The sequence below is a fragment of the Aplysia californica genome, unplaced genomic scaffold (genome assembly GCF_000002075.1).
Source record: "Aplysia californica isolate F4 #8 unplaced genomic scaffold, AplCal3.0 scaffold00820, whole genome shotgun sequence".
In the NCBI taxonomy this organism is placed as follows: domain Eukaryota; kingdom Metazoa; phylum Mollusca; class Gastropoda; order Aplysiida; family Aplysiidae; genus Aplysia; species Aplysia californica.
The window spans coordinates 63,109-84,891 of record NW_004798090.1 but is presented as its reverse complement, the minus strand read 5'-3'; the positions used below and the strand labels follow the sequence as shown (position 1 = coordinate 84,891).

Sequence of the window (21,783 nt, the reverse complement as noted above, 5' to 3'; positions counted from 1 at the left end):
GGGGCGTCCTGGGAAAAGATGACATAAGATGACAGGGTGGAGGGGGCATTTTTGGCCAAATTTTAGCTGATGACATCATTTGTGAACGGTCCCTGAGCTAAGTAGATTCAATGATAAAAAAAGAAATGTCTAACTCCCGCCCATTCCTACACATTACCGCATGACATATCAGACATTCAAAACTAAGAAACATGGAAAAATTATTTGTTCAAATTTTTATTGATGGAAGGGAACAAATGGATGATGGTTAAAAAAAAAAAAGAACAACACCAAACACAGTGAATGAAGTGCAAGTCAAACATATTTTTTAAAAGAAACAGTACAATCATATCCACTCTTCTCTCTCTCAATACAGACAATCACAAGCATAAATGCGCATGTTACAAAATTTGTACACTCAACATTCACTTTACTTTACAACATTTTTAAATTAAGATTCTTGATGTCTGAACTGAACTGCCAGGCAGGTCTTGGAACCAGTTCATTGTTATCTTTTACTGCTACTTCCTAGCCTTAGATCTCTCTCTATTTCATACTGCCGCTGATCTGCCCGACTGAGGAATGCCATTCTTTCTGTGTACCTGAAAGCAGAATAGAAAAAAGTGTTGCTTTGCATTGAAGCTTTACTTACATTGAGAGAGAATTTACTGATCTGAAAAAATACATTTCTATTAAACACCAGTTGCTTGAAAGTCAAGACGTGATGGCCTTACATGTGTAGTAAGGAAAAGGAGACGAATTCATTACCTTTTCCTTCCTCTCAAACAACACATGAAATCCAGAATGTTTGTTCAAGTTGAAAATGAGCAAATGACGACAATCTTGTGTTGGCTACATTTTTAGTTTTCCTCACCTCTCTCCTCTAACCACGCCTAACCTTCTCCTTGACTTAGCTAACCTGGTTCCTTTTCATAAGCCATCCTAGTTCTTTTCTCATTCAAGTTCGTTGACCTCGGTTTATAAGGCCCTGTCATCTTATTGTTAATGACCATACGTATCTATGATAACTGTTTTGGGACGGTCCATATTTTCAACTAATTTTCCCCATATCTAAAGAGAGTATAATATTGGCTTGAAACAGGCAGAGGTCTATCCATCAATGACGCTTCACAGTGGGTTCTCACGATCCATCCCATCAAAAAGTCTTCTCATCTTGGTTTTAAAATTGGACTTTATAGATTTGGGGCAATAAGTTGTAAACCTCCGCTCCATCACTAAGATTCCCTTCTCAGTCAGATGCTGAGCCACATTAGATATGCTGGAGGGCAGCATTCAGGATAATTGATTGCTTTTAAGGACAATCGGGCTAACCCAGATTTTGGGGATTTCCAGAAATCTTAACTTACACCAAAAGTGGGCATTGCCTTACCTATAGCAGAAGTTTGGTTTCAGTGGTGTGTATACTTGTTTGGTTATAGAGAAAACTCTTCTTCTCTTTTAAAAGAACTGAACAAGGGGCAAAAACATTATGTTCGATTTTCTCAAAACAGCATTTTTCAGGATAGTCCCTTTGTGCTTAAAAGCGACCAATTATGTCTGATGTTAATGTGTGCTAGCTGACTCAACTTTGTTACATTTAGCAGAGGTTGAAAAAATTCGTGCTTGGAGTCAGAAAGGTGTAAGAAATTTGTCACCCCTCATTCAACGCTTTCTACATTTAAAAAAAAGATAAAATCGAAAATGCCAGCATAGGATGTCAACCAGACAGCAACATCAAGCTGGCATTGTTTCAATCGTTTCAGCTAGCTAGTGTCATGTCTCTTCTATCTCTGTCATCATGATGACAAAAGCAGATGAAATTGCAACGGAACTTGGCCTTATCTTCACATGCAACACGAGATGGTTGGACAAGTTAAAAAAGAGACACAGCATCACTGAAAAAGCTGTGTGTGTCAAATCTGCTTCCGAAAATCTGTTTCAGTAATTCGTTTTCCAACCGTTCTATCATTACAGTAATTAAGCTTGATTTTCTTCAAAACCATTTTAATCTTTTGTTTGATCTGTTTAACCGAATTATGAATGCACTTGTCAATCCCCAATATATTTAAGTTATCTGGGCCCATCTATATTCATCTACATACCCTTGTTTTCCTTTGTTGTGAATCTTGAGGTCCTCGTCAATTCCCTCTTTCTTCTTAAACGAATCCCAGTCTATTTTGGACTTTTCCTGGTGAGACAAAGTTAACAAACAATGAAATACAGTATATTTTGTTGAACAAGTCAAGCAATATTTGAAAACACAAAGGGTAAATTTTTTTAGCAACAAACATGAATAGAGAAACAGTTAAAATAGGATTGAACAAAAAAAAATGTTGGACAAGTTATAGAGAGGAGAAGTGGGATCAGTCTAGATCATGACCAGACATAAGCTCGTGAAACAGCAAGTCTCATCAAGTTAAGAAGAGACTCATTGTGATTTGTCAGCTAGGTAACTCCTCTTTGCATGCCCACACTGACAAAATCCGGGAATGCAGAGCAGAAAGACAAGTGCGATGGCCAGAAAAACAATTACAAAAGCACTGACAAGTTAACAATTCAACGTGGTCACATTTTCCCATTTGATGCAGCCATGCGGGCCCTACAACGATTCAGCATGTGACGTAATTTCAGATGGAGAGTTCAAATGCAAGTGCCATGTTTGGGGAAAACAAACACATCAACTACTTCTCACCTCGGTGTGAACCCATCGGGGACAAACATTGTACCACTCATTGAAATTATGACGGAGATGTGATCTCAGTCTCGAAGAGAGGAAGGGTAGTACAGTATTCTCCGCCTAAACGCACAGTGCTCGGGAGGGCTCCTTAGCGTGTGTTTATACGGAGTGTGTGTTTACATGAACTTGTGCAAAGGGAGGAAGGGACGTAGTTATTTCAATTCCTTGATATTCTAGTGACCTCCCTTGGAGGGTGGGGGTCACTGGTCGATAATGTGACGACATGTGACTGTTTTGAGAAGGATTCCCAGACTGCGGTTAATAACACAAAGGCGGTGAATGGGGGGGGAGGCGCACCCCTGACCGTAAATTCATGGACGATATCAGAATCATAAAACTCTACATTCAGACAAACATTTCTTTTCTGATTCGTTAAAAAAGTCTGTTATAAGTTCTTCGCGCGCAACTGATTAGGCGTACTAGACTAATCTTGAATCCTTACAGGCCTATCTAGTGTTTTACAGCCTTCACGTGTATAACGCATCATCAGTCTAACTAAACATTAAGTACAGTCACTCAAACACCAGCCAGAAACCTTCTCTCAAAGATGCATTTCCAGTGACCAATCAAAAAACATCTCAGTCCCCCGACCCCCCAACATTTCACCGACTAGTCCTAGTCCTATGTGTCTGTGGAAAGTTGGGAGTGAAAACACTGTCCATCACTCTTTTTGCTCTGCATGAGGGCTAGTCTCCCCAAATATCTGGTAGTCTAGGCTTGTCTAATTCAATTCAAACTGTACAGATTGTAGCGAATATTTCCCTTAGTCAAGCTTTACCTGTCGGCCTGTTTCGGATATCGAAGTGTGTGTTTAAAGGGAGTGACCATGCGTTTTTAAGTCTAAATCATTTAGTAAAAAGCCTGTCAGATGACGAAAACGTGCGTTTGAGAGGAGCATGCTTTTTTATGGCATGTGTTTAAGCGGAGACTACTGTACAATGATTGCAAATTTTTGCTGCTTAGCTGATCAGCTGCAACAACTTTGATTTCTGCTCACTGAATTATGAACTAAAATGCAGAATCTTAGACAAATGCGAGAAACGCCCTTCCCGTCACTGCCCGGGCCTTAAACTACTGCTGGGTACCGAGACGTGATACTGCACGTTGGCTTGACATAACGAGTAACAGTAACGAGAGTGAAAGGTGAGAAATGACAACGCAGACAGTGTCACCCATCACCGTGCCGTCCTGTGTGTGAAACTGAAAGGGAGGGGAGAGGGTGGCAAGACGAGGCGAGTGGGGAGTTGATCAGGGCCTAGGCCTAGGTCGTCTCCCTACTTTCCTTCACCGCCTGCGCCTGCGCACCAGGACAAGCCTAGTTTCTAAGTTTAGATCCCCGCAACGACCGGCCTTCCCGCTAAACGAGTTGCTCGTTCTTTGGGGCGAGAAGAGAAATCTCAGCCGCCGCGGCCTTCTCGCTGAACGAGCGGCTCGAACTGCGGGGCGAGAAGAGAAATTGGTCACGAGACGAGAAGTATTGCTCGAGACGGGAAGTATTTCTCGTTCCCGGGACCGGGTCGGCGAGAAGTAGGTCAGCTTCTCGGTCTTCTCCCTCGGGAAGGAAAAAGCGCTTCCCGCCCGTCTCTACTAAAGAGCAAGATCCTTGAGTTCAATTTTGTGTTATAAAAATTTAACTTTTTTAAAACAATGAGGTCACAAGTAAACCAGGGTTTGTGTGCGATGGTACTCAGGCGGAGACTACTATACAACTCTTACTCACGTTTCCAAGAAAAATTCCTGTTATAACCTTTCACACCATATGTGTTTATTCATGTGTAGTTAACGCTGTGTTTTTGGGAGTAAATTGAAAAACGTAAGATGTGGTTATTAGCGCAGCGCTCAGTGTCAACATGCACAAGTATGCAATAAAGCAGTTTATTTCAAACACGCACATGTATGCAATAAAGCGGTTTATTTCAATATGAACCACAAGCATCTGACAGTACCAGATGAACACCTGTCCTTTCAGACACTTCTAGAAAAACGGATCATGTAACATCTGTTCCAACTCATAGGATATCATTGTATTATCATTAAACTTACTAGAGTTCCCATTTTGCTCTTCTTGTTAATTTTATTCAGCACACTGCCTAGACCACCAACTGCTGGACGCTTGACCCCTAACCTGAAAATGTCAACAAAACACAGAAACTATTAGAAATGGAATACTGAATGTTTCCAAAGAGATACATTATATAATAACAAGGTTTTAATAAAATATTAAAATTTTATAAGATAAATTTTATTGAACCACAAAGACAACTTGGGGTAGATACCAAAACATCAACATACAGTATAACACGGATTGCTCGAATTTGTCGGGACCAGCCTCAGTTATTTGAGGGATCCGTAGTTCAAGGGATACGAGAACAGCGTTATGGCATCAGCTGTGTCAGAGAATCAAGGGAAGTAAAAAAGATTGGGTCTGAACAGAGATTTTTCTTTTTTCGGCCATTGTCCTTGATCAGATAGGTTAGATCTATGCCTGTTGACTTGAAATAGAAATTTTAGAGAATTTGAAACTGACAGATTGAAAATGAAAAACACGATGAGTAACGCTTTTGAGTTCCATCAGTAATTAACCCACTGGTACCAAGACAGTTTAATTGAACAGGTCAGTGTGAGTGGTCTTTATTCTGCACCAATCAAACGATCCCTTTTCCAAATTTGACAAGATAAACATTATATCGCAACAGTAATAAAAAATGCGATGACGAAACAATGCAGCCCTACCCTGCCTCCCCTACCAAGTGCACAGTCCTTTGCGAAGAGGGGTGGGGTGGCCGACCGTGTGAGGCACAACCCTTCCTCTCGCCCGCTCCACACAAGCCTAGTTAGGCCTATGATCTAGGCATGCTCAGGTGACACGGGGGTATTTTACCGACCTCGCTTTTTCCGTTTTTATTATCATTATCATTATATTTGGTACACCTCAAAGAACATAGACTTTAGTCCTCTTCGACGGTATAATTAGTTAGACTATTCCATGTTTGTGTTCGAGCTTCATGTAATTTTTTTATACTGTACAAAGATTCAGCATCAACACAGAAACAGACTCATTACATTTATGTTCAATGATACTCATAAAACAATGCATTACTCACTCACACAAACATACCCACACAATTTGTTCATGGGCTTGAACTCAGTCTTCTCTCCCTCTCTACCATACAAAAAGATCATTTAATATACTTTTGGTCAAAGATATTGTTCTTGATGATCTGAGGGTGGGACAAAGGAGACTTTCTGATAGCTCTTTTTTAAAAAGAGGACTGAAGGACTTTTTTGCTTCAAGAAAATCTTGCACATATGCTTCATAGAGGTCCAAAATCAATATTTAATCCTTCATAGCAGATGATATTATGTCTCAGGGTCGTTGTTAATCGAGTACTAGCTTTTGTGAAAGGGGGAAAAAAGGGCTAAAGAAAAGGCTTTGAAATAGCATCATACATCTGCATGCCTATGCGACTGTGGAAAAAACTACTCTGCCTCCAGTATGTTCTCAACTTTCTTTACTTACAAAGCGGATAAAAATAAATATACAGCCAAATAAGCGGTTAGCGATTTGATGGTGACCAGTTTCTTCTGTCTCCGGTAGGAATGGGGTCTCTGTCACGAGCAATGTTGTTAAGTATTTTACAGGAAGAGCTGAATGAGAATCAAGTCACTCTATACCTGATAAATAATAAGGATTAAACTAGAGAATGTCAAGATCGGAAATTCAAAGCAGTGTCAGTGCAGAACCGGCGTTCAAAGAGGGAACCATTTACTGCAAGCCTAGTCTGCAGAAAGCTTGAGATGCTAAGAAAGAAATATAGACCCAATCGCGGGCAGAGAAACCCAAAACTCTAGGGGGACCAGCAGCGAACAGCAGCCTTTGCACTAGAGACTGGGATGTCTACAGATGAAAGAGAAGAAAACTTTGAGAATGTGTTAATTAGAGTGGAACTTTGTTCTAACAAGAATAAATAAGTTCTGGGCAAAAATCACAGCAAGTGGGACTTTGTGCAGGTCTGAAATACACAAAAAGATTGTTCAACCTATGCTTCTATATAAAAGGGTAAAGACAACCATATCAAGTTCTCTTGAACAACACATGGGGTATGGTCCAAACCATAAAAAAGTTCACTTTCACAGATTATAATCATGTATTTACCCTACAGTTGCTGCTTGTATAGAACTGCATGGGGCAGGATTCAGTTTCTGGAGCTGTTCCTGACTTTCCTTTTCCTGTTTCTTTTGTTCCGCTTTTGCTTCTTTCGAATTGGCATCAACCTCTTTGGTGATTCTTTAAAAAGAAAAAAACTAGAATCATTTTGGAGCATGAGTACATAAAATATAATGACATGAAACCCAAAAACCCAACCAAAGATTTTGCATACACACTTACTTAATTGACAAAGAAAAGCCATGAACCTAGGATGGGTCTGAATAGCCTCACTGACACTACATATTGCAAAACCCCATCAACGAACGGGCAGTGTTGAACTCCCATCCCCCACAAACACAAAAACAACTGACAAATTCTTGGTTTCAAAATGGGCTAAAACTCAACATCAGCATTGAATATGGTAATAACAACTTATATCCTTAAGCTGTGCATACAACAGTATTGATCTACTACAAGCTGTGCATCTTTCAGCTAATGTAAAGAACATTATACTGTACTTGACTTTCCTTAACATTTTCTCACTCACAGGGCGCACAGTGCAAAACCTTTGTCCCCGTGTACCAGAAAGCAGACGTGGAACATCAGTGCTATACTTGTATCTTAGCAAAAAACATTCTGATCATTATGACATTTTCAGGACATTGAGAAAATTGAACGTGATTATTGTATCTTCACTAAAATAGGAATCAGAATTGGAGCTAAAAACATTAGACAAGCACACCCATCACCTGAATCCTCATTATGGCGACACATGAAGAGCAGCACTAATGCTACGTCTACTTGACATTTTCAAAAATGTTCACTTCAATTTACTCATTGTAAACAAACTGGGAGTTCAATAATTAGATGCAGGACTATCAAATTAGGATGACTTGTTTCGATTTAATGATCCATTTAGTGATATTTTCGTCATTTTTAGATTTAGTACCAAAAAAGGGGCCGGCGTAGTGGGTTTACCCCCCACGGAGATAAAGAGTCAAGGCAGGCAGGTGAATCAAATTATTTAACTTACGGTAACAGTGTAGTATAGGACAAAGTTGCTCACTGATAGTAAGTCGAAATATAAATTTAACTGAAGTAACCTTTCATTGACATGCTACACACATATTTTTCGAGTACTCACTTGACCTCTTCTCCCGCAAAGTCAAAAACTTTTGTGATTGTAACTTTTCCACCCTTGTCTGCCTCTGCAGGTTGTACTTTTGAGGTCTCTTCTTTTGTAGATGAAACCTGTACGAATAACATTTCAGATAGCACTTGAAAATTTTTTTTTTTACCCAAGAAACTAAAAACAATGATATTTTCAATTAAAACAACACAAGCAGTCAATCTGAAATCAGCTTTCATCTTCAATAATTTTATAATTTTTCTGCAAATTTGGGAAAACATTCAAATCAAACAACAAAACAGTGGCTTGATGCCGTCTTCACGTCAGACATGAAGCTGGACCATAACTCATCTGCTCTTATCTTTTCTTTCCATTTCTCCTTTTCTTCTCTATAGCTATCTCTTCTGCCAGTTCTATGTTTTAAGTGCGGCAACAACATTACACCATTCTATCTTTCAGACATGGTAATTGAATAAGTACCACCTTTACCTTTAAGACCGGTCAAAACTGAATTTTAAAAAACCCTGTCCAAAATGAAAGTTGGAGACTTGGAGGGAGAGCTTTATCTCATCACACTCCCTTCCTGTAGAACCCATTACCAGCATATGTATCTATGGGATGCGACCATGTTACCAAAATTCAAATAAGTACTGAAAACACTTTTGTTTCTAACCAGCTTTTATCAGTAATGACTGACATTCCCACCCATTACAATATAAAGTTTCTTTCAGTAATATATATATATATTTGTTATTCATGCTGTTTTGTATCAAGAGGCTGTGTATATCGTTTTCGATGTCTGTGTGTGTGAGGGTGTATTTTTCTTAGGGGGGGGGGGGAGACATGGAGAGAAATGATTGTTATTAGAAGCATAATATGGTGTTTGCGCTCTTTGTATTATTGTAAAGTGCATTGAGCACTTCCTTAATGGAAATGCCCTTTATAAATAAAATATATAATTATTGATATTTATTATCAATTGTGTGTGTGAAAAGAAAGTTATCAAAAGTCAGATTTTGACCATTTGGAGTCAAGGGTTGTACCTTATATGAAATCCAATGCTGAACACAGTAGTGGTTTTTGAATTTTTGAGATATCTCAAGAAGTTTTTGAGATATTGCACGTTTTGTGAGGTAGGGTATAAAGATCTAATTTTGAGTTTGGGACACATTCAAACTTGAAAAAAATAATTATTCAATTGTATGGAAAATTCATTTCCAATTTGGCATTCAGTTGACATCAATATCATGATTAGAATTCCATGGCAAAACAAAGTGGGGAAGAGAAAAACATGCTTCAAGAATAGATTTTAACACCTTCTTAAGGCAGTTTTCATTACTTCTGTAAAAAATATCCTAGTCTCAAAATTATTCAAAATAAAATACTTAGAAGTCAAATCAATGAAAACCCTTCCAACCCATTATTAAAAAATGGTGGAACTATCATTCTTTTTACGGAAACACATTTTGGTCCAAAAAAGGATTTTTTTGTCATTATCAGCTCAAAATGGTCTGAGGCAGCTTTAGGTACCTTTCATTAGGCACACCCACAATTATGCATTTCTTTGACTTCTCACCTGTGCACTTAGTCCCCCTAGTCCTGATCCTGAGGTCGACTTCTTGCTTGGTACTGTCTTCACGTCGGACATGAAGCTGGACCACAAATCATCTGCTCTCTTCTTTTCTTTTTCTTTCCTCTTCTCCTCTTCCTCCCTGGCTATTTCTTCTGCCAGTTCTTTCTTTCGAGATTTTTCCTTTTCGTCGTCCTCCTCAGCACCATTCTGCTGTTCACCAGTAGTGTCTTTTGATTCATTTGCATCAAGTTTGATGCCACCTCGACGTTTCCTGAGTCGACCAAACAAGCAAACCACATGAAAAAATATCTTCAGTTCAAAATACACATATCAAACCAATCTAACTGACAGGAAAGATACAACTTCATAAAAGCAACAAAGAGGCAAAACAAATAAAACATATTGAGAAATCTTTTTAAAGGGACAGCTTTATTTTAAAGAAACATTTTTAAAACTACTACAGACTATGCCTCAATTGTTAACCTACACAAAAATTAACAAGCCCTGAAGACTATTTTGCGCCGAAGAGATCTAAATTGTAACTAAATATTGACAGTACTGTGTTCTTTACTGCTTGCTATTGCTCCTGAATTCGTATCTGAACTGGACCACCCATCCAAGAAAATCTACCTTGGTGCCTGATCTACGTTTACGCTTCTAAAACCTTGCAATACTACATGATCTCCCAACATCCAATGAACAATGGCCCAATGTACAAGCAACATTTTGTCTTTTCTGTTATCCCCTACCAAGGCATACACAACACGTTATATATGTGCATTTATGTGTATACAACAAAATGGAACAACATAAGACTAAAAGACTTTTACCCTCTGCACCATGGCATTGGATCAAAGGGCACCGGCTTAAGGGCTGATGGATTAGCAATGGCAGCTTCAATAATTGCTTACCGTGATTCTATGGCATTTTTTTTCTTCCCCGTCTTCTTCCTTTTGCCAGCAACTTTGTTTCCTTGACTCTCATCACCATCATTCAGCAGGGACAAGTCTTCTTCGTCACCAGAATTCTCCTCCTCACTGACTTGCTCCCCATCTGTGAAAAGAAACAATATATATATGACATCTCAGTATTCAGTATGATTATGAAATAAACACACGATACAACAGAATATGATGCAGTCTTGCTTTCAGTCGTCATTTTTAACTTTTAAAAAGCCTAATTAGCATTATTCCCTAAAAACACATTACAATTTAAAGAAATCAAAACAAACCCCCCCCCCCCCCCCCAAGCTTTTATCATACTTGTAAAATAAGTTAAATTCTTCATTCCATCCATGGGCTTTAAGATTATTTTGATTTGCAATATATATAATATGACTCAAAGACTCTCAAGGACAAGACACTTTTCTTCTTCTCGCACCCTTACTACAGCTCAAGGCGTAACTCATGGTATGATCTCCATCTCCAATTAAATGTTTCACAAATGCTATCTTCTATTATCTCATAGAAATCTCAAGGAGACCAAACCTTGATTCCGAATAAAACAGTATTAAATCAAACTGTTCAAAACATGTCCTTGAACAGCACACATCTGATTTTGACATTGACGACAGTGATGTAATATTTTTGCCTGCTTCAAGCATTCCATCCCATGAGATGATAAGGAAAACGAAATGCACTTATAGAATTAAAGTCGGAATATGGGATGGAAAATTGGATACGGTAGATGGGACAAAAGAGTTGAGAGATTGGACACAGGAGATGGAACACAGAAAGTGGGATTCGGAAGGTGAGAATGGTTATATGTGTAATGACTATTTGTACTGCATCGGGTCAGCCTGTGAACCAACGCAGAGAGAAATGACAAGAATAAATAATTCTTATTCTTATTGTAAAAACAAACACCTTCCTCCCCCCCCCCCCCCTCCGCACGCAGAAAAAATTGCATGCTGAAAACTCAGAAGAAGGGCAGGAATGTTTGTTTACACGACTCATATCACAAGCCGTCATGTGCACAAGTCCCGCCTGGATGCGAGATAGGGCAACTGAAACATCTTGGTAGTTAGAAGCGCTATATATAACTTTTCAAGCTGGCCTCAAATTCATCATCATAAGAAAGAAACTCGGCTCCTGCACAAAACGCGATTTTGCCCGAAGTGATCCCGGTCTCTACCCAGCCTGAAGCGAGTCACGAGTGAGTCAGGACAGGAAGCCGGAGTCACGAGTCACAGGAAGTCGAAAGTGATGTCATGCTGGACAAGAATCTGAGTCCGAATAAAACATTTGTTCATTATATTCGGACTCAAGTCGGAATAGTCACTTCCTTTGCCATTCTAGATCGTCCACACCGATAGACAGTGTATTCAAGTTTATGTACACTAAGACTAAGATGGATGGCTCAAGATCTATAATCTAGATCTAATCTAGATCTAGATCTCTAGGCCTACTCTATTATTTCTAAGAAAAAATGATGGTGGAAGACAGGGCAGGGCCGTCAGGGGAATGCTGTGCGTGAACATGTGAACATGATTTAAATTTTGGTTTGAACAAAATTTACCAGTGGGTACATAATCCACATCTTCCTCCGAATTGTAATCTTCTTCGTCGGACATTTTTTCTCGGATCCTTGAACTGGTACTTGTATTGAAGGCCTACACAGACTGTCGGGACCTGGATACTGGATTCTGGAAAGAATGAATGACGAGATTCTCGGTTTGGAGTTTGGAGTTCTGGAGGCAGAAAAAGAAGAGAATTTAAGGCCCAACAACCTATGTGACGAGATACTGTGAGTGACGACTTCCCTCCCTTGTTTGACCCATTTTTTCTCCCCCTCATGCCCACCCATGCCATGGGCCCCTTGCCTAGATCTATGAGAACGATTTCCAAGTCAACAAAACAAATTTTACAGTTACCAGTAAGTCAGGCAATATATTTCAAACCGAAATTTCAGCCGTACAATTTCGATTTTCTACTCCATGCATACTTTCATTTAATCAAAAGGAAAACATAAAATAATGTATTAATTATCATTTAAAGCCAAAAAGTACGATGAAAAAACATCGAATCTTTATTTTGAAAGTAAGGGACAGCACTCTAAACTCTTCTCAAAAGTCCAGCACCAGCAGCATTTCCAGCACTCTTGACTCTAGTCTCTGAATGGTCTGAATAGTGCTTGATTGCTATAGAGACTGAAGTAGTGGAGAAACTTTGGTTATAGATCTAGAAATCTATATAATTTTAATTTTAAGCCCAGCAGAGCAAGTTTTTTAGTACTTGTGGATCAAATTCCGTACTGGGTAGCTATTTCATCAATGTGGAGAAGGAAGTAAGCAAGATTTTCATATTCATAGATCTATTTTTTGGGTTAGCCTCGTAGCCCCATTATAATAATGGACTGGACACTGACTCAGACTGATCTAGATTAGATCTAGATCTATATTTTCTAGATCTAGATCTAGTTGCCACCTGCCCCCCCCCCCTACCAAACAGACTTTGTGCTGCTAAAGCTAGAGAGGTGAGCAGAGTACTGTAAAGACTTCTCTGTTGACATCCACCCCTTGGCGCTCATACACAGAATTCTACACTAAAGTGTAGAATTCTGTGCGCTCATATGACCTTATGCAGTTGCGAGCACCGTAAAACCTCTACTAAATAAAAAGTCAAACTCCCCCATGAACTCTCCCAATAAATCCCTATGTGCAGACAACTCTCGCCTGAATACCATATGTATGTAACTGTTCGAGCAAGCTCTTAAAAGGGAGGGTGGTGGAGAAAAGAGGTATTCTTTTCCCCCTAGATCTAGGTCCCACTAGTATTTTGGTAGGATGGATCTGTGGGAATTAAATTAGATCTAAATGTTCCAATCCTCTCCCCTTTTTGGGGTAAAATTTTTTAATGAAAATGCTAGCAGTTCTTATGTTATGTCCTCTAAGTAAGTTCTTTGGTGGTATACAAGTGCATCTAAGACAATCTAAAAATTAAATGATGATACCTACCTAAAAGTTTGTTGGAACCCCCCCCCCCCAAAAAAAAAAAAACTACCTTAATTATCGGTGGCATGGAAAGGGGAATCATGTTATTTAATGTATTATGTGCTAATCATTTCTAATGGGACGTTTTTTATCTCTGACTTCAGGTTGCTTTCCCAGAGAACAGCTTTGCTGAGACTCCTGTTTCCTTCGAGTGGGTCAAAAGTCCGAGTGGTGCTGGTTTCCAGGGGCACAGCTGATCATTTTAATCTGTATGGGACAAACAACTTTTCATTTTCAAATAAATTCTGTGTCTCTGCTACAATGACTGACATCACACTGAAAGGTGAATCTGTACCGGATGTTGAGAATAACAACAGTGAGCCAGAGCTTGTATCAAGTACAGCAGCCATGGCCTCCACGAATTCAAGTGAAACATCTCTCCCTTCTGCAGCAAAACCAGGTCCTGATGGAACCCCAGTGGAACAACCTTTGTCAAGGAGGGCACAAAAAAAAGTAACTTTCTATATTTTCAATGTTTTTCTGATTATTTTGTTGTAAAATCTATATATTTATAATAGATTATATTGATACAACTTACTTATATATATTTAAGATGCAAAGTCAGTGAAAAAAATTTTTGGCCTACTATTTTGTTAGATAAGGACTTCTCCGAACAATTCTTTAAAAAAAAAATGTTACCACTGCTCATTAATGATTGTAAGGCTCAATAACCTTGAAAGTTTACATGGTTAGTGAAAATGGGTTATGTGAATAAGGTGGGACAAGTTTTCATGGTAAGTGAATAAGGTGGGACTCTTCCATGTTTGTTAGGACATCTTGTTTCCACACATACTATCGAATGATGCCCATCGTACCTGTCTAGAAGAATTCACACAGAGGCTGTGAAAGTGTGGATTTACATTTACAAAGCAGCCATCTCAAACGCAAATGCACTTTCATCTCCTCTGATCTGAACTTAAATTGTTTCCATTCAATGTTTGCTGTTGTTTACTATGTGTGTGATTGTAATACTTATAGATGCACTCTTCCCATTACTGAATTTTTTGTGTTGTCCTTATTGCTGACCACAGGCTGTCACTGACTAGTGAAATAACTAATTTTTGGAATTCATCCCTCTTTTATTATTTAAATATATTGGGAGCCATAAAATTAAATATTAGGTCTGACTTGTAATATCATTAACTTACAGTTTGCTAGTGCTGCAATTATCACTTAGTATGTAAATAAATTGCAAGCTGAACGTTGGACACTTTTGGTAATTTTTAAAGTAAAAGTCACTTAATGCCGGAAAAGTCATTTCCTATTTTACCATTCAGATTCTGCTTGTGCCGAACTGGACCAACACTGTGTCCGTGAAACTGGTGCGTATTATTTTACCTTTGAAAAGACTGATGGAGAGAGGATTTATTATAATCACTGAAGAGTTGCACTATTGTATGTTTTGTTGTCTTCAGCGACTGAGAGCGCAGCAACACAGGCAACTTAAAATGAAAAGGAAGGCGAAAAATCTTCAAGTTGCTCAAAAGGAAGATGCTGGCTACAACATTGAAGACTTTGAGCAGTCGGAATATTATTTTGAGAATGGTATAATATACATGTGTGTCAGTTTCTGTTTTTAAATCTATCATAACCATTTATTTTTATTTCTGTACTTCATACAACATCAGAAGTCCTGACTGACTATCAACTATCATTGTACTGTATCACTATGGTCTATGTTTTTGTTTATGTAAGGGATAGGACTTTAAAGGGACTAATTTAAAAAAGAATGAGGACGTTAAAGATAGTTGATTGGTCAAATTTTTGTGAGAGAGTGGTTTACTTTTTCTTCTGTTAGGTCAGTTATAGTTATTATATTAACATGTAAAATTTAGATAAATGTTCAGCTTGGTGTAGTCTCTTGTTGATACATTTTTAAAAGAAGTTTTCTGGGTACAGTAAATAGGAATTTGCAAGCATCCCCTGAGGCTGTCTGTTTTCTTCCTCTTGTGCAGGTTTGCGTAAAGTTTATCCATATCAGTATGTGTTTGCAACATATGCTAAAGGCCGATGGGTAAAGCGTCAACTTCAGGAAGTCTTGGCTAAGGAATTTGGATATGACCATCCAGATGAGCTGGTAAGACTGAACTGTGTATGATCTGAGTATCAGTTTGGATTTTATTGTCTTATGGCCTCTATTTAGGTTGTTTAATTTTCAAGAGGTTAATCTGGATAATAATACTGGAAAAGAAGTAGAGGGAACAGACAAAATTTGCTTTGACTTTTTTGACTATAAGTATACCCGAAATTGTGTAGTGCGGACTTATCCTTTTTATGCCTCCTCTCTGTAAACTGCAATCAACACACCCTGCACATAATCATAATGTCCAGGGGCTATTGAAAATTACCATCTTGTATAGTTGAAAGAAATGTGATTGTTATAAATTCAAGGTGGAGTGAAACGTTGACATGAAATGAAACTGCCACCTCTAGTGTTTATATGGGACTTAAAATGAGGATGGTTTCAGAGCTGCACAATCCTTTCTAATCCTTGGGAGAGGTTTGGCAATAGCTCTGAAGGATAGTGTAGTGCTTTTTGCCTTTGTACTGTCTTTTAATTGCTTAGTTTTGAACCTTGTGCTTCACTAAACACTTTGGATTACATTATAATACCCAGAGGGGATGATAATGAAGTCATAGTATGATACAAAGTCTGTTTACTTTGATTGCGGCTGGGCGCTCCATTAGCTCAGTTGGTGTTGTCTTGGAGTATGGAGCGGATGGCCCTAGTTTGAATCCCAGATGGGACGTACTTGAACTTTGGTTGTTTTGTGGAGTTTTCATGGCTCTCAATCCATTTTACTCGATCCTACTGGAGATGAATGTTACATTCAAGTAACATCCAGAGGGTCGGAGAGAGCAGTCGAGGAAACGAAGAAAGCCCTGAGTCAGGACGACCCATTTCTCGCACTCCTGATCTACAGGTCTACACCGGTGTCACCGACGGGGGCGAGCCCAGCGGAACTTGCTCTTGGGCGACGCCTGAGGACGACCCTGCCAACTCTACCGTCAAACCTGAACCAGCAGGTCTACGACAGGGCGAAGATTGCAGCCAGAGACGCTGAGTCGAAGTGACAGGCTTCCTCATATCAAAGAAGGCGAGTGTTGGAGCTGACGATAGCAATTTCTTGACTTCAGTGAAGGCAGATGACTGCGCTGGAGTCCAGGCCCACTCAGCATCGTGATTCAGAAGATCGGTGAGCGGCTTCATGACTGTTGACAGATTTGGCACAAACCTGCCCAAATAGTTCACCATGCCGAGCACTCGTCGTAAGTCTGTAATGTTCTCTGGCTCTGGCATCTCAGTGATGGCGCTGACCTTGGATGGATCTGGCCTTACACCCTTCCCGCTGATGATGTGGCCAAGAAAATCGATTTCATCCTTGTCAAACTTGCACTTGGATTTGTTCAACCTGACCCCACGCTCCTTTAGCCGCTGGAAGACTTTCTTCTTCAGTATCATGTTTCTCCTGACCATCCGTGTGCAGGAGGATGTCGTCCATAAAGCACTCTACACCGTCTATGCCCGCTAGAATGTCTTGCATCGTACGCTGAAATATCTCAGGCGCAGAGGTGATTCCAAAACAGAGACGTCTGTAGAAGTACTGACCGAACGGGGTAATGAAAGTGGTCAGCTTCGCGGAGTCGTCGTCCAGTGCCAACTGCCAAAAGGATGAAGTTGCATCAAGCTTGCTGAACTTGTTTGATCCGCTGAGTTTGTACAATATGTCGTCTATGGTGGGCAGCATGAATCGTTCACGCTTCACCGATAGGTTGAGCTTTTTCAGATCTGTGCAGATTCTAACACTACCAGACCTTTTTCTGACCGGGACCATGGGTGCACACCAGTCAGTTGGAGCGCTGATCTTCTCAATGACACCTGCGGCCTCCATACGGTCTAGTTCAGCTTTGACTTCGTCCATGAGTGGAATGGGAATCCGACGTGCGACGTTCACGGAGTATGGCTGTGCATCTTCTTTCAAGATGATTTTCACTGGCTCGCAGCGTATAGGTTTAGGTCCCACATCGCCGAACACGAGGTTGGCAGAGTCTATTCTGTCTCGAGAAATCAGTCCCAGACGAACTGCGGCTTCGCGACTGAGAAGACAGTCGGTGTCGTCGTCAAGGACGAAAACACGGAACGCAAAGTTGCGATTGTTATGCAGCGTAGTTGCGATAAATTCTCCCACGCTCCTTATGACTCCACCAGGACTGCGAAGAACTGCAGACGTTGTTTTCAGCTTTGGACGAGGACTGAGACGGTTGTAGACGGCCTTCGACATTATCGAAACATCGGCCCCTGTGTCTATCTTGAAGGATGTAGCTCTCCCTCCAAGGTTCAGTGTAACGCGCCATGGTGGTTCGCTAACTTCGCCGAAGTTTACATCGGTAACGACATTACTGTCCGAGTCTCTGTCAACAGCACCTAAAAAGAACGAAGGAGTTTCCGATTCGGTGATTTCGTTTACATTGCGGCTGCTGCTGCGACAGACTGTTGCGAAGTGATTGCGCTTGCCGCATTTCCTGCAAGTTTTCCCACGCGCTGGGCAATTGTTTTGGGCATGACCTCTTCCACAGTTACCACAGTTAGAGAAAGTTGACGGTGATGCATGGCTGCCTCTGTGTTGTGAGTGTGTACCAGTTCTTCGGCCGCCTCTACCCCTGGGGTGAGCAGGCGACGAATATCCTCTCTGGCCGTAGCGCACTGAATCTACTGTGACTGCTGCACCTAGCTGACGTTGGCTACTGACCTGACCCTTTACGAGCTCGAAATGGCGTGCTGTTTCGATGGCTGATTTCAAAGTAAGAGTTGCCTCGAGTTGTAAGCGCTGTGACAGTTCATTGTCCAGTACTCCTAGGACGAGTCTATCCCTTATGGTTTCATCTCGGTCCTTAAAGTCTGCATGTTCGGAAAGTTCGTACAGGGCTCTAACATATTCTTCTATCGTCTCCCCACTGTTTTGTGCTCGTGCATGGAACTTTGCTCTTTCGTGGATAAGATTCCGCTTGGGGACAAAGTGAGCGTCGAAATTCTCTAAGACAGTGTCAAAGTTGTCCCTAGGATCGTTACCTTCGACGGGAGCAGGGAACGTGTACGTGTTAAATATCTGTTCAGCTTGGCGTCCCATAGCGTAAATTAATGAACTTACTTGAATTGCTCCGGTCTCTGCGCTCAGTTTGGTGGCTGTGCGGTATCGTAGCATACGCTGTCGCCACTCGGGCCACTCGTGAGGTTTCGAAAAATCAAACGGCTCAGGAGGCTTGAAATGAGGCATTCTGACACTTGTGACACATTATCCACTGACTTCTGACACCATGTAATGTTAGTCCACACACACGACAGTAAAACTGGAGACGAACACACACGACAGCAAGCATTCTAATAATGAGCCCGGGTGTAGTGTCTGACTTTTTATGTAGATCCCCGAAGTGAGTAACATTAACCAAGAGCCCATGGCATACGGGGCGCTTACGTCCCGTGAGTAAAAAGGAGTAAGGTACAATACGGTGACTACCGTGACACTGCCCCTTAAATAACTTTTTCTTATAGTGTTGATAGGGGTGCTAAACCCATCCACATACTTTTATTTTGCATGCAACTGCTTATATGGGCTCATTTACATGACTTTTGACTTGTGATATCTATCCTGAATTTCCTAAATGGAAAGTTTTTGCCTTACACTTTAAAAATGTTTTGATATTATAACCAAGCAATGCAATTGTTATTTACAAATAGAATTGTTGTGATTAAAGTGTTTAAAGCTTGTTTTCCTGAATCAATTTGCAGAAACAGGCATTTGAAGGTGGCAGGATTCACGTGAATAATCAAAGGGTATCTGTGGACCATGTTGTTCAGGACTGTGATTACATCTCTCACAGAACCCACAGGTTTGGGACCATTATGCATAAAGACTGATTACTTTAATTTATCTCCGTTAAATTATTAACTGTTTCGACCTTGCCCAAAGTTGTATCATTTTTTTTTCTTCCTATGCTTAACTGAAACAAAATGAGTGATTTGGATCAGAGAGACTAGGAATAGAGAGAGGGCTACTTTCTTTTTTTTTTTAAGTCTTAAGTGCATGACCTGAGTTGTAGTTTACTGATAGTAGTTTCCACAAGAAGAGCCTTTTTTTTCTCGAAGAGAGATTATGATGTAGTGACACTTAAAATTGGCCACCTCCCTACCAAGATCTGGGTGAACGGAGAAGAATGAAACTGAAACAAAAGCTTTGTCCTACATCACAGACCTTCTTATCCCTTACTTCTGCCATGAAGTCTAAGATCATCTAGTGCAAACCTGCTTTCAATACCATAACACCACAAACACATCTTAAGAAGAACAAGGAGCAGGCTTGACATTCTCTAGCCCATCTGTATGGAATGCATGATGAGCTAGGATGTCATTTAGAAATCTTCAAAAGAAATTAATCGCAACGTTAATCTTTTTCAGAAATACAACTTTCCATCTATTATAATCTGAGGTGATGCTCTAAATAATATTGTAGGTTTGATAATATATGAAGTATTAAAAGTGACAGTGAGTGCGCACACATGGTTATATGTGTGTACGAGTTTGTGTATATTTGTGACAGTATGATTGTGTTAACATGTGTGTGTACATGAATGTGAATAAATCTATGAACTTGATTGTGACTAGAATGACTGATTTTTTTTCTGTAGGCCTGAAGTCCCCACAGCCGAATTGCGAAGCGGGTTCTGTAGAAATTGACCAATTATTATTATTATCGTTATTACTATTGTTATTATCATTATTATTATTATTATATTATTGTCATCATTATTATTATTATCATCATTATTTAAATTATTATATTTAAATTGTTATTTAAATTATTATTATTTATTCAGACATGAAAATCCAGTGACTGCAGCTCGCATTGAAGTCATAGAGGACACGGAGAATCTACTTGTGGTCAATAAGCCCTCATCAATCCCGTGCCATCCGTGTGGGCGTTACAGGTTCAATTCCATCGTGTTCATCCTGGGAAAAGAGCTTGGCTACACTAACCTCCGCAGTAAGTTTGTTTTTTGTTGCTCATAGGAGGTTTATTTTTATTACCTGGGAAATCTTTTTTAAAGTGATTTTTTCACCTGTTTCTTTTTTTGGGTTTCTTTTCAATGTTTCTGTGTCATAGTTTATTCATGGTGAAATGTGGTCTTTATTGTGCTGACTCATCATAAAATCATGCACACCATTAATGTTCATGACCTTATGTTTAAAATCTTTGATGTCATGAACATGATGTGTATATGTTTTTTTAAATTTTGTTAAATATGGAATTGAAACAACCAAGAAGAATGAGTCAGCATCCGCTTGATATATGAAAATATGTGTTTAGTGGACAGTTTATAATGAAGATATATATATATCAGGGTTCCCCCGGCCTCCTTGAATTCAAGGAGTCCTTGAAAACTGCTTGAATTTGCATTCAAGGAAAAATGTCCTTGAAAACTCCTTGAATTTGCATTAAAGGAAAAATGTCCTTGAAAACTCCTTGAATTTTGCCAGATCGGACAGGAACACGTGTACAGGGTGACTGCCAGGCCCCGGGAATCCCGGGGGCCCCTGGAATTACCCGGTCATTTGAAAAAAATTGCAGAGACCCGGAATACAACGGGAATTTGAAGAAATCTGTAAATTGCCCTGTGAAAGACCCGGGAAAATACATAAACGTTCTCGAATATTTGAAAACCAAATCCGATAACGTCCTTGAGTTCATTTTTGCCGGTCGCGATTGTGATATAAAATTCATTCGGCCTTTCCCGGCCCGAGATTACGTTACCCGCGCACAGGCGGTTATGGCGGCAACAAATGGAAGTGTATGTGCGATACCGAAGCTTGATCGGGAAAAATCAAGATCTACTTGCGCTTTCGTTACCACCTAGAAATTTTCCGGTAGGACCTATAGTAGTCTGATAGCGCCACATTTCTAACATGCAGGTTCTGCATTACAAACGCTGTGTCGCCATGAAAATAAATCGTTTGTCCTGTGCTGTCACTTGTGGAAAAAAAAAGAAAGTTATACAAGCTTCTTGTCGGGCTCGCCATTGTGACCGGTCATTGAACCTGTGCATTTTCGTCACATCGTGAGTATCGCGATGGTTGAGGTCACCAAAGTTCATGCAAAGTCTGAGCGCTGCGAAGTACAGGACTCGGGAATGGGGGGATTATTGATTTTTTTTTAAAAGACGCACGCGG

General features: G+C 40.0%; 2 protein-coding genes across 2 annotated transcripts in view; one reads left to right on the top strand and one right to left on the bottom strand.

Annotated features, from left to right (window-relative positions):
- Positions 1–200: 200 nt before the first annotated feature.
- LOC101864339 (craniofacial development protein 1) lies at positions 201–12,332 on the bottom strand. Its single transcript, XM_005109835.3, has 8 exons — positions 12,086–12,332; positions 10,480–10,621; positions 9,572–9,839; positions 8,011–8,117; positions 6,873–7,004; positions 4,760–4,841; positions 2,082–2,167; positions 201–581 (listed from the first exon to the last, which is right to left on the bottom strand). Exons 1-8 carry the CDS (start codon positions 12,138–12,140, stop codon positions 488–490), a joined length of 966 nt encoding a protein of 321 aa, XP_005109892.1. The 5' UTR covers positions 12,141–12,332; the 3' UTR covers positions 201–487.
- Positions 12,333–12,644: 312 nt separating this feature from the next.
- LOC101864099 (RNA pseudouridylate synthase domain-containing protein 2) overlaps positions 12,645–21,783 on the top strand; it is a 22,051-nt gene continuing 12,912 nt past the window's right edge. Inside the window, exons 1-6 of the mRNA XM_005109834.3 lie at positions 12,645–12,853; positions 13,664–14,012; positions 14,975–15,104; positions 15,515–15,636; positions 19,348–19,448; positions 20,433–20,599. Coding sequence (XP_005109891.1) covers positions 12,840–12,853; positions 13,664–14,012; positions 14,975–15,104; positions 15,515–15,636; positions 19,348–19,448; positions 20,433–20,599 — 883 coding nt within the window. The 5' untranslated portion in view covers positions 12,645–12,839. The remainder of the gene's footprint in view (positions 12,854–13,663; positions 14,013–14,974; positions 15,105–15,514; positions 15,637–19,347; positions 19,449–20,432; positions 20,600–21,783) is intronic.

Bases quoted from the DNA above. Each gene is read 5' to 3' on its own strand.
- LOC101864339 (XM_005109835.3), bottom strand. From the start codon at position 12,140: ATGTCCGACGAAGAAGATTACAATTCGGAGGAAGATGTGGATTATGTA. The intron at 10,622-12,085 runs GTAAATTTTGTT...TTCTTTTCACAG, and splicing joins TGTGGATTATGTACCCACTG to ATGGGGAGCAAGTCAGTGAG. The intron at 9,840-10,479 runs GTAAGCAATTAT...TGGTCGACTCAG, and splicing joins AAAAATGCCATAGAATCACG to GAAACGTCGAGGTGGCATCA.